General features: G+C 43.1%; 1 protein-coding gene across 12 annotated transcripts in view; it reads left to right on the top strand.

Annotated features, from left to right (window-relative positions):
• gng7 (guanine nucleotide binding protein (G protein), gamma 7) overlaps positions 1–14,893 on the top strand; it is a 210,264-nt gene that overhangs the window by 100,711 nt on the left and 94,660 nt on the right. For 2 of the 12 annotated variants that reach the window (XR_005945083.1, XM_041203896.1), the window contains exon 4: positions 4,962–5,000. The exons of the other annotated variants lie outside the window; for them this stretch is intronic. Coding sequence is in view for 1 of the 2 variants with exons in the window: in XM_041203896.1 (XP_041059830.1) it covers positions 4,962–5,000 (39 nt within the window). In the remaining variant the exon portion in view is untranslated. The remainder of the gene's footprint in view (positions 1–4,961; positions 5,001–14,893) is intronic. 12 annotated transcript variants of the gene reach the window in all.

Here is a 14,893-nt window from a genome sequence, read left to right as displayed (position 1 = left end):
CATAAAAGCTAGCATGCAGGTACAGTAAGTAATTAGGAAGGCAAATTGAATGATGGCTTTTATTACAAGGGGAATGGAATATAAAAGTAGGAAAGTCTTGCTACAGCCGTCCAAGGCCTTAGTAAGACTGCATCTGGAGTGCTGTGTGCAGTTCTAGTCTCCTTAAGGATGGATATAATTTTATTGGGAGTAGTTCAGGGAATATTCTCTTGGCTGGTTCCTGGGATGAATGGGTTATCTTATGAGGAAAGGTTGAGCAGGGTGTACCTATACTTATTGGAGTTCAGAGAATGAGAGGTGATCTTATGAAACATGTAAGATTCTGAGGGGACTTGACAGGGCGGATGCTGGAATGTTTCCCCTTGTCAGAGAGTCCAGAACAGTTTTAAAAATAAGGGCCTCCCATTTAAGACTGTGATGAGCAAGTTTTATCTCTGATGAGTCTTTCAAATACTCACCCCCCAGAGAGCAGAAACTAAACTGGACCAGCCTCATAAATACTATGGCTGCAAGAGCAGGAATCCTGTGGCAAGTAACTCACCTCCTGACTCCCCAAAGCCTGTCTACCATCTACAAGGCACAAGTCAGGAGTGAGATAGAATACTCTCCACTTGCCTGGATGAGTGCAGCTCCAACAACACAAGAAACTCGACATAGTCCAAGATAAAGTAGCCAACTTGATCCCACCCCTCCACCATCGATGCACAATGGCAGCAGTGTGTACCATCTTCAAGATGCACTGCAGCAATTCACCAAGGCTCCTTCGATAGCACCTTCCAAACCCACGACCCCTACCGTCTAAAAGGACAAGTGCAGTAGATGTGGGGGAACAGCACCACCTGCAAGTTCCCCTCCAAGCCATTCACCATCCTGACTTGGAACCATATTGCCATTCCTTCATTGCTGGGTCAAAATCCTGGAACTTCCTCCCTAACAGCACTGTGGGTGTACCTACACCACATGGACTGCAGTGGTTCAAGAAGGCAGCTCACCATCACCTCGGGGACAGTTAGGGATGGGCAAGAAATGCTGGCCTAATCAGCAACATCCACATCCTGTAAAATAATTGTTTTAAAAAATAGCAGTGGAGATGGAGTTATTGAATATATTCAAGGCTGAGTTAGACAGATTTTTGATTTACAGAGGAGTTGAGGGTTATGGTGGGCAGGCATGAAAGCAGAATTAAGACCACAATCTGATCATCACGATCTCATAGAAGGGCAGAGCAGGCTCGAGGGCCTGAATGGCATACTCCTGATCTTATTTCATCTGATCATAAGTGGAAAAAGTACACCTTCCTGTTGTACCATGAAGTGATCCTTTTCCCTCTTAAATGTGTTTACTGTTTTTAAAAATGAGGAATGACTAGATGGGCAATGTCTAGTATTTCATTCGAGTGTCAATTGTTTAAGTGCTATTGGGCTGATCAATTCTCTGTGCTATCACACCCCTTCATGATCCTGTCCTTATGAGCACTTTTCAACTGGTATCACTGGATAACAATCACAAGAGAGAATCTGGTCAATTCATTTTTCCTCCTAAACCTGGTGACACCACTAAAAGTAGGTGTAATGGCCTGCTGTCTAATGGCCCAGTAGCCTGCTGGCTGAGATTGACTAGCTCATTTGAGCTGGTGTTGCACTGAGATACCATAGTTAAACCTAGTGGCATGTAAATTTGGTGCAGTTACACACAATTGGAGGAACTCTTATTATCTCTCCCTATTTAGCACTTCTGTGGCAGCAAGCTTGTAGGATTGAGAGTGGACAGAGTGGATCTGCTTTTCATCTGCTTACCCTGTTGTGTTACCCCAACGCCCGGTACCACAAGAGAACAGGTCAAATAACTTTTAATCTATCAGGACGGCAGAGGTGAAGGAGTTTATTGTGCTTTCAGGTATCACAGTTTGGTGGGTTTAGGATACCTTCAGGAAAATGTATTCCCCAAGTTTGCATGCATAGCCTGTAATCAATAATCAGTCTCTGACTTTTAACGTTTCTGTTGAGTTTAGTTCCTCATTGCTTCATGTGTCCTGGACCTTTCAGTATTTTTGTGTTAAGCCGTTCATTAGCAGAGGTCAAGATCTTATTGGTTATATTACACAAGGAAATTAGTTAACACCGGCATCAAGATTGGAAAATCTAGGTCAAATTGCATGTTAAAGTTTTGAGTAAACTAATGACTTGCAGACTTATAGATTTTTTTCATTTGTATTTGCTGCTATCAGGAGAGGAGAGGACTACCACATTGAAAGGTGGCCCTTTGTCTACTCCAACAGGAGCAACAGTGTTTGCAGCAAATGTAGTTTGCCAAAAAGGACATGCTACCACTTTCTCCTCACTGGTTTTTCTTAAATTGCAGCTTTTTCAATTGTCCCATATGGATCATGGGAAGGTTTGGAGTAAAAAATGAAAATTGCAAGTAGTTTTTTCTCTGCTGAGGAAATCAGCCAACATTGGGATGCCACAAAATCACAGAGTTGGTTATACTATATAAAAGTACCAGCACGTAATTTTTTTTCTAATGTGCTATGCAATTAATTTGCATAACATTCAACCTATGAATGTGAAGTTAGTACAAAATTTGATGTGAATGCGGTTATTAAAAAAAAATGTCAAGTTCATGTACCAACGTATGATGCAACAACATATGGGTCTGTTTACAATTTTGAGCCTTGTTTTTCATTCTCACTTCCAAGTCTTTTACTTTAAGCATATTGGAAAATGGCAATAGTGTGACTTGCAGTTTGGAGAAAGAAATGACTGGAGATATCAAAAACTGCAAGAATGAGAAAGGGGAGCTCTTGAAGGATAATGTGCATGTAAAAATAGAACAATTTGTATGGGAAGGGTGGGGATGGTAGCAGGGAGGAGCGGAAGAATTGAACAGTTAAACAGTGAGTGAGTCACTTGATGGATTTGCTTGCAGGGAATATTCTTGCAAAGTTCTTGCAAGACCCATTTTCTTTTTTTAAAAAGGTAAAGCAAATATGCGCAGCGTAAGTAGCATTACAATGGTGGAAACAGTAAGTACAAAATTTAAATTACAGATTGGCACTGTGAAATTAATTACTTTCCTTAGTTTTATTCAGATGCATAAGGATTTGCAAATGAATGATCAGGAGCATGGCTTATAAAATGAACCAAGCTTATTGTAAAGGTTACCATTGGTATATCACTAAACAATATAGATGAAAAGGTTTGATTCCAAATCTCTGCTAAATTTGCTGATGTCAGCTGTGGCAACAGTTGAGTGCTACAATTTATTCGAAGAAAAATAAATGTGGGCTTGCTGTTTAATAAGCTATACCAGAAAGTATGTGTATGCATTCTGGATGAGGACATGTTAGGACTAAATGGTGATGCCCTCTATAATCTAGCTAAAACAGAATGAGTTTGAGCAAGGAGCCATACCCCATCAACAGTCCGCACCATCAAGACCAAAGTGGAGAAATAAAAGCAGATTTATTGATGGACAATTTGATACCAATTTACAAACTGGTATCAATCAATCAGTTCTACAGATTTGTTGTCGCCTGTGGGGAACTTAAAATTTTATGGCCAACAGTCTTGAAGCAAGGCTTAAGTCATGTTGGCATTTACAGGTGCCGAGTGACAAAAACTCATGAACTTTCCAACTCTTATACTGTGAACATATTTATCTCTTGATTTATATGCAAAAGGCTGTCTACATTTAGAAGGAAATTAGCCCAAAAAAATGCTGTTTCCTTATATTCAAAACAGTTGCACCAGCAGAAAGTCATTGTATTATAATTTGGTTTGCTTATCAATTTCTGCAATTATAAAAAGTTTTTTTGGAATATTACCCAGTAAAGGTACACTTAGTGATGATGGTCTAGGTACAAACACTTGCAAGGTGTGCTTTTAACCTTGCATGGCAGTTAAACAAAGAAGGTTTCTGAAAACACGTACTCGATTTAAATGTTATGTAACTTGAATGAGAATTTGTAATGAGAAGTACCACTAGTGATGCCTTCACAAGATCATCCTCATCCAGGGGCAAGAAAGATGGTCCAACAGCAGCATCCTCTCCAAACCAATTTGCTCAGCATCAAGTTGCTAATCATTTAAAACTAGTTCAGCTGGATGTGGCATGATGTTCATAGGCTGACGTCAGATTCCCAAAGCAATTGCTTTGCTCTGAACTTGGTTGTAGCAGGAGGCTCCCAGGAGGACAGTGGAAATGCTTTAGGGATGTCTTCAAAGCATTCCTGAAGAAGTCTAACACACCACCAACTTGTAGGAGTCCCTGGCTTATGACTGACTGAAATGGAAAAAGCTCATTTAGGAAGGCACCAAACGCATGGAGAGATTTTAGCAACATGCAAGCCGTTGGCGGATGTTGGCACAAACCTCCAAAACAATCCACCTACCCAACCCTTCGAGCACCACCTGCTCCATTGCTCATTGGACTTAGCAGCCATCTCTGAGCCCATCAAACCGGAGTAGAAGCAAGTCATCTTCGATCCTGAGGAACTGTCTAAGAGAAGAATCTTGTTTCTTAGCACATGTATGGTAGGGAAAGTGCAAAATTGTTACTGTATTAGAAGCTCTTGCGTTTAAGTCTAAAATACAAGAAGTCATCAAAAACTGCTTGGAAGCCATTTTGTAGCAAGTGGCAAACTGAAAACCATACTCTCTACTTTCCTACTTGGAAAAAGTAAAATAGTGACGGTACACTGAAATATGTCATTCAGCCCCTAAATCATCGTTACCTAATGCATGTGTATTTTGTGCAGCGGGTGATGTCGAAAGATTCCATGTTGCTGCACTTTGGAATAGTGAGGTGTGGGTTTGCACCTGATTGGAACACATTGAGTCTTGATTGCAGGGCTATTGTATTGAGAATGGAGGAGCTTTTCTGAAGAAAAGTCTAATTTAATTGCTTTCTCACTTTCTCTTTCTCTCTCTCTCGCTCGATTTGGTTCAACTGCCATGTAGGTTTCCTCCTGCCTTGCAACATCACAACCAAAAAGAAAGGTAACGGGCCTGCTTAATTTTTTAAAAATTGAAGTAATCTAGCTCCTTAAAAGGCTGAAGTTTATCAATAGAGTGGCTGAACCTCTCAAACCAGGAGGGAACCTATGTATCAAGCTGAGTAAGCTGGTCTTAGCCACAGTGGCTGCAGGGGCTCTGTAGTTAGCCCCAGTACGCCCATATTTGGAAGGAGAAAATCAGTCAGCATTTCTGCTTCTGATTGCTATCCAGTAATCCCTGCTAAATGTGCACCGATGTTTTTGTTTGAAATCAAATTTGGATGGGGCTTATATTTTTGCCCCCCTTTCCCAATCAAATAGCCTATGTCACTCAGTCAGTATGTTGGCTGAGGGTTGCTACCATAGAACTGAACTGCAGCAATGAATCTTTGCCTTCAGGAGGGAATAAGAGAAAGGGGAGAAATTGGTGGGGGCGGCAATAGTAGTTTTTTTCTCCCTAATACTTGAGTGACTGCTGAACTTTTATGCATCATAGATCTACAGGTTGCAGCAGAGTTCTAGCAACTTGTGAATAGTTATTCTTCTTCCATGTGTGGAATTTAGTTTAGCTAACATCCGCTCTCATCCAGAATCTGGATAGGTAAAATTCCAAGCAGTGTTTAATAGATAATGATCAGGCACAAAATCACTCTGAACTAAAGTCTGTTGGAACCCCCAAATGTAGCCCTGGCTGAGATCAGCTAACTCATTACAGAGAATCAAGCCACTTTCTAGTTTTGCACATTCACCCAGTAAGAACATAAATTGGAACAGGAGAAGGTCATTCGGCCACTAAAGCCTACTCCCCCAGTCAATAAGATCATGGCTGACCTGATTGTGGCCTAAACTCCACTTAACTGTCTGTTTCTCTTAACCCTTGACTCTTTTGTCGATCATAATCTAACTTGAACAACCCAGCCTCCACGGCTTGCTGAGGGAGAGAATTCCAAAAACTAAAAGACCCTCTGAGAGAAGAAATGCCTTCATCTCCATCTTAAATGGAAACTTTGAAAATTGCTTTGTTTGTATGTACAATAAAATCGACCAACCATGCAATCGTGTACTTGCACACGAACAGGGGAGAGAGCTCATCCTGAGTATGAGACAGCCAGCGTGAGTGTGGGTATTGGCAATTTGGTGCACAGTGGGAATTCGGTGCAGAGGGGAAGAGATGCCCTTTGCATTTTTTCTTTGCCATCCAACTTCTTAAATCTTCAGAGTGGTCTTCTGCTGCTGCTGCAGTAAAGGTACAAGGGAAAGGAATGACTGGTAAGTAGTGGGTAAGGTCGGATAAGTATTTATTACTTTTATCGATAGTTTAAGGTCTTTTTGTGGATTATAGTTTGTATATTCCGTAGTAACAAGAATCAGGAAAGAAGGGCCCGAGAGTAATTGATTTAAAAGGTTTAATTTAAAGGGATAAGTCATGGCAGGAGAACTCAAACCTGTGGTGTGCTCTTCGTGCTCCATGTGGGAAGCTGGGAACATTTCCAGTGCCCTGGACCAGCATGTGTGCAGGAAGTGTGTCCAGCTGCAGTTCCTGGAAGCACGAGTTTCAGAGCTGGAACGGCAGCTGGGGGTACTGGAGCATCCGCCAGTCTGAGAGCATTGTGGATAGCACGTTTAGAGAGCTAGTCACTCCGAAGATGAAGGGACTTGAGGAAGGAAGGGAATGGGTGACCACCAGGCAGTCCAAGAGAAACAGGCAGGTAGTTCAGGAGTCCCCTGGGGTCCCACTCACAAATCGGTATTCCATTTTGGAGGCTGATGAGAGTGTTGGTTCCTTCAGGGAGTGTAGACAGAGCCAAGCTTCTGGCACCACAAACAGCCTGTCTGTACAGGAGGGGAGGAAGAGAGGAAGAGCAATAGTAATAGGGGATTCTATAGTCAAGGGAACAGATAGGCGCTACTGTGACCGTCGACGTGACTCCAGGATGGTGTGTTGCCTCCCTGGTGCCAGGGTCTGGGATGTCACTAAACAGCTGCAGAGCATCCTGAAGGGGGAGAGTGATAAGGCAGACATCATGGTACATGTTGGTACCAATGACATAGGTAGAAAGAGGGATGAGGTCTTGTATCAAGAATTCAGGGAGTTAGGCAGTAGACCAAAAAAAAAGCAAGACCTCTCGGGTTATAATCTCAGGATTACTCCCAGTGTCACGTGCTAGCAAGCTCAGAAATAGGAGAATAACGTAGATGAACTCATGGCTTAAGAGTTGGTGCAGGAGGGAGGTTTTAGATTCCTGGATCACTGGGACTGTGTCTGGGGAAGGTGGGACCTATACAAGCGGGACGGTCTACATCTGAATCAGAGTGGGACTAACATCCTTGCGGGCGGGTTTGCTAGTGCTGTTGGGAGGAGTTTAAACTAATTTGGCAGGGGGAGGGGACACAATGTTAGCAGAATAGGGACACATAATACAGTAAAACAATCAAGTCAGATGGAGGACAGCTGCATTAAGTTTCAAGGGAGTAAGGCAAGGCTGGATGGCCTCTACTTTAATGCCAGGAGTATTATAGGTAAAACGGATGAGTTAAGGGTGAAGATTGACACGTGAAATTGTGATATAATAGCCATCACTGAAACGTGGTTGAAGGAGATGCAGGATTGGCAGCTCAATATTCCGGGATATAGAATCTTCAAGCGAGACAGGGGAGGGGGTAAAAGAGGAGGAGGCATTGCATATTAGTTAAGGAGTTCGTTACTGCAGTAAGGAGAGAAGATATCTTGGAGGGGGCATCGAATGAAGCTTTGTGGCTAGAGCTTAAGAATAAAAAAGGGGCAGCCACATTGTTAGGTGTTTACATAGACCCCCAGTTAGTCAGTGGAAAATTGAGGTGCAAATATGTGCACAATTTGTGGAGGTGTGTAAAAACAATAACAATAGGATAATCATATTAGGTGACTTCAACTTTCCAAGCATTAATTGGGATAGACATAGTCTATAGGGCTTGAATGGAGTGGATTTCTTGAAATGCATACAGGAGAATTTTTTAGGTCAATATGTAGAGGGTCCAACTAGGGACGGCGCAGTGCTGGACCTAACTCTGGGGAATGAAGCTGGACAGGTGGCTGAAGTGATGATGGGGGAGCATTTTAGTGATAGCGACTACAACATGGTACAATTTAAGCTTGTTGTGGACAAAGAAATAGACAAGTTGCAAAAAAATGTTTTGGATTGGATTTTAGTAAAATAAGGCAGGACCTGGCCAAGGTAGACTGGGGAACAGCTACTTGTGGGGAAATCTACAGAGGAGCAGTGGGGGGCATTCAAAAAGGAAATGGGGAGGGTACAGGCACAACATTTTCCCTCTAGGGTGATAGGAAGGAGTAACAAGCCCAGAGAACCATGGATGACCAGCGATATTCAGGATACGATGAGAAGGAAAAGAAAGGCTTTCAGAATGTACAAGGGAAGCAAAACAGCGGAGGCATTAGTGGAGTACAGCAATTGCAGGGTGGAGCTTAAAGTAAATAGGAGAGCAAAGAGGGGATATGAGAAACCTCTGGCTGGTAAAAGCAGGGGAAATCCCAAGATATTCTCTAAGTATATCAATGGGAAGAGGATAACCAGGGAAAGAATAGGGCCCATTAGGGACTAGGGGGGCAATCTATGGGTGGAGCCAGAGGACATCAGTACAGTGTTGAACGAATACATCACATCTATCTGCGCCCAAGAGAACGAGGATGAAGGTATGGAACTCGGGGAGAAAGACTGCAAGGTTCTTGAGCAAATTGATATAGGGAGTGACAATTATTGGAGGTGTTGGCAAGCTTAAAAGTGGACCAATCTCCAGGTCTGGGTGATTTGTGTCCCAGACTGCTGAGGGAGGCAAGGCGGGAGACCGCAGAGGCTCTGACCCAAATTTTTAATTCCTCTCTGGCCACGGGAGAGGTGCCAGAGGACTGGAGAACAGCTAATGTGGTTCTGCTATTTAAGAAGGGTTGTAGAGATAAGCCAGGGAACTACAGACCAGTGAGTCTCACGTCAGTGGTAGGGAAACTATTGGAAAAAATTCTGAAGGAGGAAATCTATATCAACTTGGAGAGGCAAGGTTTGATCAGGGATAGTCAGCATGGCTTTGTCAGAGGGAGGTCATGCCTAACAAATTTGATTGAATTTTTTGAGGAGGTGACCAGGTGTGTAGATGAGGGTAGTGCAGTTGATGAAGTTTATATGGATTTCAGCAAAGCCTTTGACAAGGTCCCACATGGGAGACTTATAAAGAAGGCAAATGCACATGGGATACAGGGTAATTTGATAAGGTGGATTCAAGATGGGCTTAGTTGTAGGAGCAGAGGGTGATAGAAGGATGCTTTAGTTACTGGAAGCCAGTATCCAGTGGCGTACCACAGGGATCTGTGCTGGGTCGCCTATTATTTGTCATGTATATAAATGACATAGATGAATTTGTGGGGTAGGATTAGTAAGTTTGCAGATGACACAAAGATTGGCCAGGTGGTTAACAGTGAGGTTGAGTGTTTTGGCCCACAGGAAGATATAAGTGGAACGGGCAGATAAGTGGCAGAATTTAACCCTGAAAAGTGTGAGGTGACACACTTTGGAAGGAGTAATTTGACAAGGAAGTATTCAATGAATGGCATGACACTAGGAAGTTCTGAGGAACAAAAGGACCTTGGCGTGTGTGTCCATAGATCTCTGAAGGCGGAGGGGCATATTAGTGGGGTGGTGAAAAAGGCATATGGGACACTTGCCTTTATCAATTTTGGCATAGCTTACAAAAGTAGGGAGGTCATGTTGGAGTTGTATAGAATCTTGTTGAGGCCACAGCTGGAGTACTATGTGTAGTTCTGGTCGCCACATTATAGGAAGGATGTGATTGCATTGGAGGGGGTGCAGAGAAGATTCACCAGGATGTTGCCTGGGATGAAACATTTAAGTTATGATGAGAGGTTGGATAGACTTGGGTTGTTTTCATTGGAGCAGGGAAGACTGCGGGGTGACCTGATCGAGGTGTACAGGATTAAGAGGGGCATGGATAGGGTGGATAGGGAGCAGCTGTTCCCCTTAGCTGAAGGGTCAGTCAAGAGGGGACATAAGTTCAAGGTGAGGGGCAGGAGGTTTAGGGGGGATGTGAGGAAAAACTTTTTTACACAAAGGATGGTGACGGTCTGGAATGCGCTGCCTGGGAGGGTGGTGGAGGCGGGTTGCCTCACATCCTTTTAAAATGTACCTGGATGAGCACTTGGCACATCATAACATTCAAGGCCATGAGCCAAGTGCTGGTAAATGGGATTAGGTAGGTAGGTCAGGTGTTTCTCGTGTCAGTGCAGACTCGATGGGCCGAAGGGCCTCTTCTGCACTGTGTGATTCTGTGATGGTGTTACATGAGCAAGTGTTCTTTTAGCCATATCTAGTGATCTACATCTGCTGTAATAGTTTTTCTTCACATAAGTACACAATTTGCAGCTGGTTCTGAGATCAAGTTCGGTAGAACATTGTACATTTTGCAGAATTTTCGTCTTGGAAGAGAATAGGGAGGGTCTGTTTCCTTGGTAACACTGCAGTGGAAAAGTGTAACCTGTCTAAAATTTCCAGTAAATTACTTAATGTCTTGCAAACAATGCAGCATTTTTCACATTCCTGATGTGTTGCTTGCTGTGAATAATTGTCATCTAGACTGAGTTCAAAGGGCAGGAACAGTTAAACATTATAATGTGCCATGTTGTTTGCCATTTATATAGGACATGGGTGCAGAGAATCCAACTGTTTTATGCTGCATGTATATTATATGTAGCCCCGTACACAGAGCTGAAAACTAAATAACATTCAAATCCAGATGAAGCTGGTATTGATGTCTTAGGGCAAAGCTTGGTTTAATGAAACTGGATACATTTCAAAATTCATATTCCAAATAGTCAAGTATGTATAAGACAAAAATAGTTTCTTTTCTCTTCCCACCACAACCCATTTCCCCCTTTTCCCCAGCCACTGCTGCCCCAGTAGATGTAAAGAGCTGCTTTAATATGTCTGATTGTCAGTGCAGTGATTAAATAAAAAAAAGTAGGCTTCCTGTAATTAAATGATTTTCATTGTGAATTATTTTTATAATGACTTCAAGCATGACTATTAAGTTGTGCACACCAGAGTGAAAAATCTCAAGTTTTGTTAAATGTTTTTTGCCCCAATTTTCCTTAACTCATAGACACTACAATTATATATGTGCAGCTACCTTTCCAAGCACTTATTCTTTAAGACTAAATTTTGTATGTTAGCATGCTCTATGATGGGCATTGCAACAGTAGATACCAGTCTGAAGTGAGAACCCTGGCTCACTTTTTAACTTTCTCTGCCTCTACCCCAGGGGCTGAGACCAATTGTTCCCAACTGCAGATTTGGATCAAATAAAATGATGGCACAGGCCAATGATCAAACCCAGGACTTCATGGACTGTCAAAGCACTACATAATATACACTGGACAATGACAGAACTTAAGCAACCCTTGCAAGGGAAACACTTAAACTGTAGATTATGACAAAATGCCACAATTTGTTGCAATCATGTTGTACAATCCCAAATAAATAACATTAAACATTGGCTACAGTATACTTAAAACTGCTGTCGACAGCTAATTTCACTTCAGTCTGTCTAGGATTTCTGGAATGTACTGTGAACAGCAAAAGTAATCATTTTTAAAAATAAAGCTGTTAGTTTAATTCCAGTAGAGCTCTTACTTCCATTATATCAAAGGGAATGGAAGGTCCAGCTGTCTTATACCACTTTATTGTGCTTAGTTCATTTGATTTTACTGTAATAAACATGAATCTCGTGTCAACCCCAGGCCAGGGCTTGTAGGGCAGATAATGCTAAATTATGTTCTTAACAAAGATCTTTGCTACTAAAATATTAATCCAGTTGCTGGTAAACATAACATGCAAACCTGAGTTCTTCAGATCTAGAGTTTTACTGTTTCGAAGTTCGAAACAAATTTCTGCCGAAAATCAAGTGGTATCTTTCTGTGAGTACTTGATTAACCTACAAAGCATTACAATACTGATAATCCTCTGCAGTGCTGGAACGTCCAAGTCTGCATCATGTCTGGCAAAAGCTCAGTCTCTTGAAGTGAGATCAACTGCTCTTATTTCATGCTTTTACATGTACTTTTCAAAATAATATGCAGTTACATTATGAATTAAACTACTGTACCACAATGCAATTAACTTGTGTAATTGAAAATCAATTATATTAAAGCTGTTCGTGCAGCAACACTAGGGGGAGCACTTCCTGCACATGCGCAGGTACCAGCGGCAGGAACTGTGGTGGGAGGGGCACTAAAATTGACATGAATGGAAAAAACTTCCCACCATTGGAAAATTATTGTTCTCCCAACCTTCAAGGTTGGGGGAGGTCGTGTTTTCCCCTCAGCGATATCGGGAACCACCATTGCATCTCACGAATGCTCATGAAAAGGTATGTCTTGGTTCCAGTCTTGGGTAGGGGAAAGCCTCTCTGGGCAGTGACGGTCGTGCACAGAATGGTGTGTCAGGAGTGGACAGTCAACCAAGGCATTTGATCCTGGGAGTTTGAGACATCACATTGAAAGACTAGGCACAGTAACGTTCACGGGAGGCATCTGAATTCTGTATATCGGTAGCTGAAAAGTCATGGAAGGTTATTGAATAGTCTCATGACGGAGTCTTAAACGTTATGGGTGCCTGTGGCCTTGAAGGGGTGGGATCAGATTGACAAAGGGTATGGGAACATCAGCATTGAAGGGATTGGGGAGAACAGGAATATCAACATATACAATGATTGGGTCAAGGGTAAAATGGGGAGGCTGGATAGTTCAGGAGGAATGGGAATTGGGAGGCAGTGACTGTGGAGGAGAATGGGAGGAACTTGGTGGGTGATGGGGGGAGGTTGGAAGTTGGTCACACTGACGAACGTAATGAACACCATGTTGACCTTCAGTGATCAATGATGCAGTTAGAAAAACAAGCTTGAGAAAGATGATATGGGAGGGGGTCTCAAAGCACAATTTTGGACCACTTGAAGAGCACCCTGTTAATTTCCTGCTGAAACCATGGAGAGCAGGGCTCAGCTGAGTGCTGAACTCGAGAGTCTAATTCACAATCAACGAGGTTTGCTCCTTTACTAATGTTGCACATTCAAGCGATGTGAAAAGGAAAGGTCCAAACAATCAAGGGCCATGATTACTGCACAGAAGCTAAATGTACATTCCGATTCTCAATGTTTCCAGTGTACTGGCCATGACTTCTAAGTCACAATGTTTACAATCAGACATAAGTACAAGGTTTGGGTATTGATAAATATTGTCTAGGCTACTAGAGGCAAACTGACAATTACCTGACTGAGGTTTATAGCACATGGGCATATTGACCCTAACCTAGATCCTTGTTGTGAATGCATAGCTATGTCTGAGGAAGATGCTCAACTACCTTTGGACCTCCACAGGTTATTAGACTGCAAGGGGTGTCCTGGGGATTCCATGTCTAGACTGAGGGCAGGCCAAGGGCTTGAGCCTGGATTCATGGCTTGGGGAGGGAGGGAGACTATTCAAGGGAAAGTATGAAGGATTGCTCAATTGTATCTGTTCACAGATATGAGGAGGATTGGAGAGTACAGGCTGCAAGCAATGTTGCCTCGTTGATTAGAAGGGCCTGTGACTGATTGGCACAGCCCAGGGAAGACCATCAGCCTGAGGAGCAAGGGCCCCAGGAAGTCCCAGATGCTGCCAAGGAGGGGCAAAATTCACAAAGATGTTTAGCACAACCAAAGGTCTGTAGACGATGCAGCTGTATGTGGAATTGAGCGAAAGATAGTGCCACAGGCACCTTCACTTGTCTAGGGATGTGGTAGCTCACATTTGCCACCTTCTCCATGAGGAACTCATGCTGCTCGAACTTGAAGGGCATCCCATGCCAGTTGCTTTGTAGATGACCACCACATTGAACTTTTTTGCCTGTGGGTCCTTCCAGGCTCCAATGGGGATCTTTGCGGGATCTCACAATTGGCCACCCTCAAATACATAAGGGAGGTGACAGATGCTCTTTTTAATAAAGCTCACCATTACGTGAAGTTCTGCACGGATGATGCAAATCAGGCTGCCAGACCTGTGGGTCTGCAATCTTGGTTTTCCTGCAAGTCCAGGGCACCATCGACTGCACACGTATAGCCTTATGAATCTCTCAGGCTGTTGCCAGGGAATTCTTGACTAGAAAAGGATTTCAATCTCTGAATGTCCAGCTAATTTGTGATCAGAAAGCAGATCCTGCATGTTTATACTAGGTACCCAAGCAGCTCTCACAAGTTACTTGCAGGTCCTACAGATCTTTGAGAGACCTTGGAGCTTAGAGGGTTGGCTGTTCAGTGATAAAGGGTACCCCCAGAAGCTGTGGCTGATGACGCCAGTTCATAATCCACATAGTGCATCGGAGGAGAAATACAATGCAGCATATTCTGTCACAAGATCCTTAAGAGCAAACTAGTAGCCTCCTGAAGATGTGTTTCCAATGTGTGGACTGGTTAGACGGGGCTTTCCAATACTCACCACAGAGTGTGTCCCACATCACCCTTGCCCTGCACAACCTTGCTTTGCAAAGGGGAGACGCATTGCCTGAGGGCGACCTTGAGGAGCTAGACATCTCCTCGGACAATGAAGATGTTGAAGGGGATGGCTCTGAAGAGGGCAAGGATTCGGACAAGCCACATGAGGATGCCATTGCATAGGCATGACACGGCCGATGTGTCCATGACAACATTAAAGCTACAAGATTCCAAGAGGGTTAATGTGAATACAAATAGTCACCATCAAAGTTGCTTTCAGCCAGAAAGGTCAGAAACCTCTCAATGATCACAGAAATAGCATTAGTCACCATATGCCCTAACGATGGTGTCATCCTTGGAATGCAT

The sequence above is a fragment of the Carcharodon carcharias genome, chromosome 14 (genome assembly GCF_017639515.1).
Source record: "Carcharodon carcharias isolate sCarCar2 chromosome 14, sCarCar2.pri, whole genome shotgun sequence".
Lineage (NCBI taxonomy): Eukaryota > Metazoa > Chordata > Chondrichthyes > Lamniformes > Lamnidae > Carcharodon > Carcharodon carcharias.
Note: the sequence above shows the minus strand (reverse complement) of the source record. Positions and strands in the feature narration are given on the sequence as shown.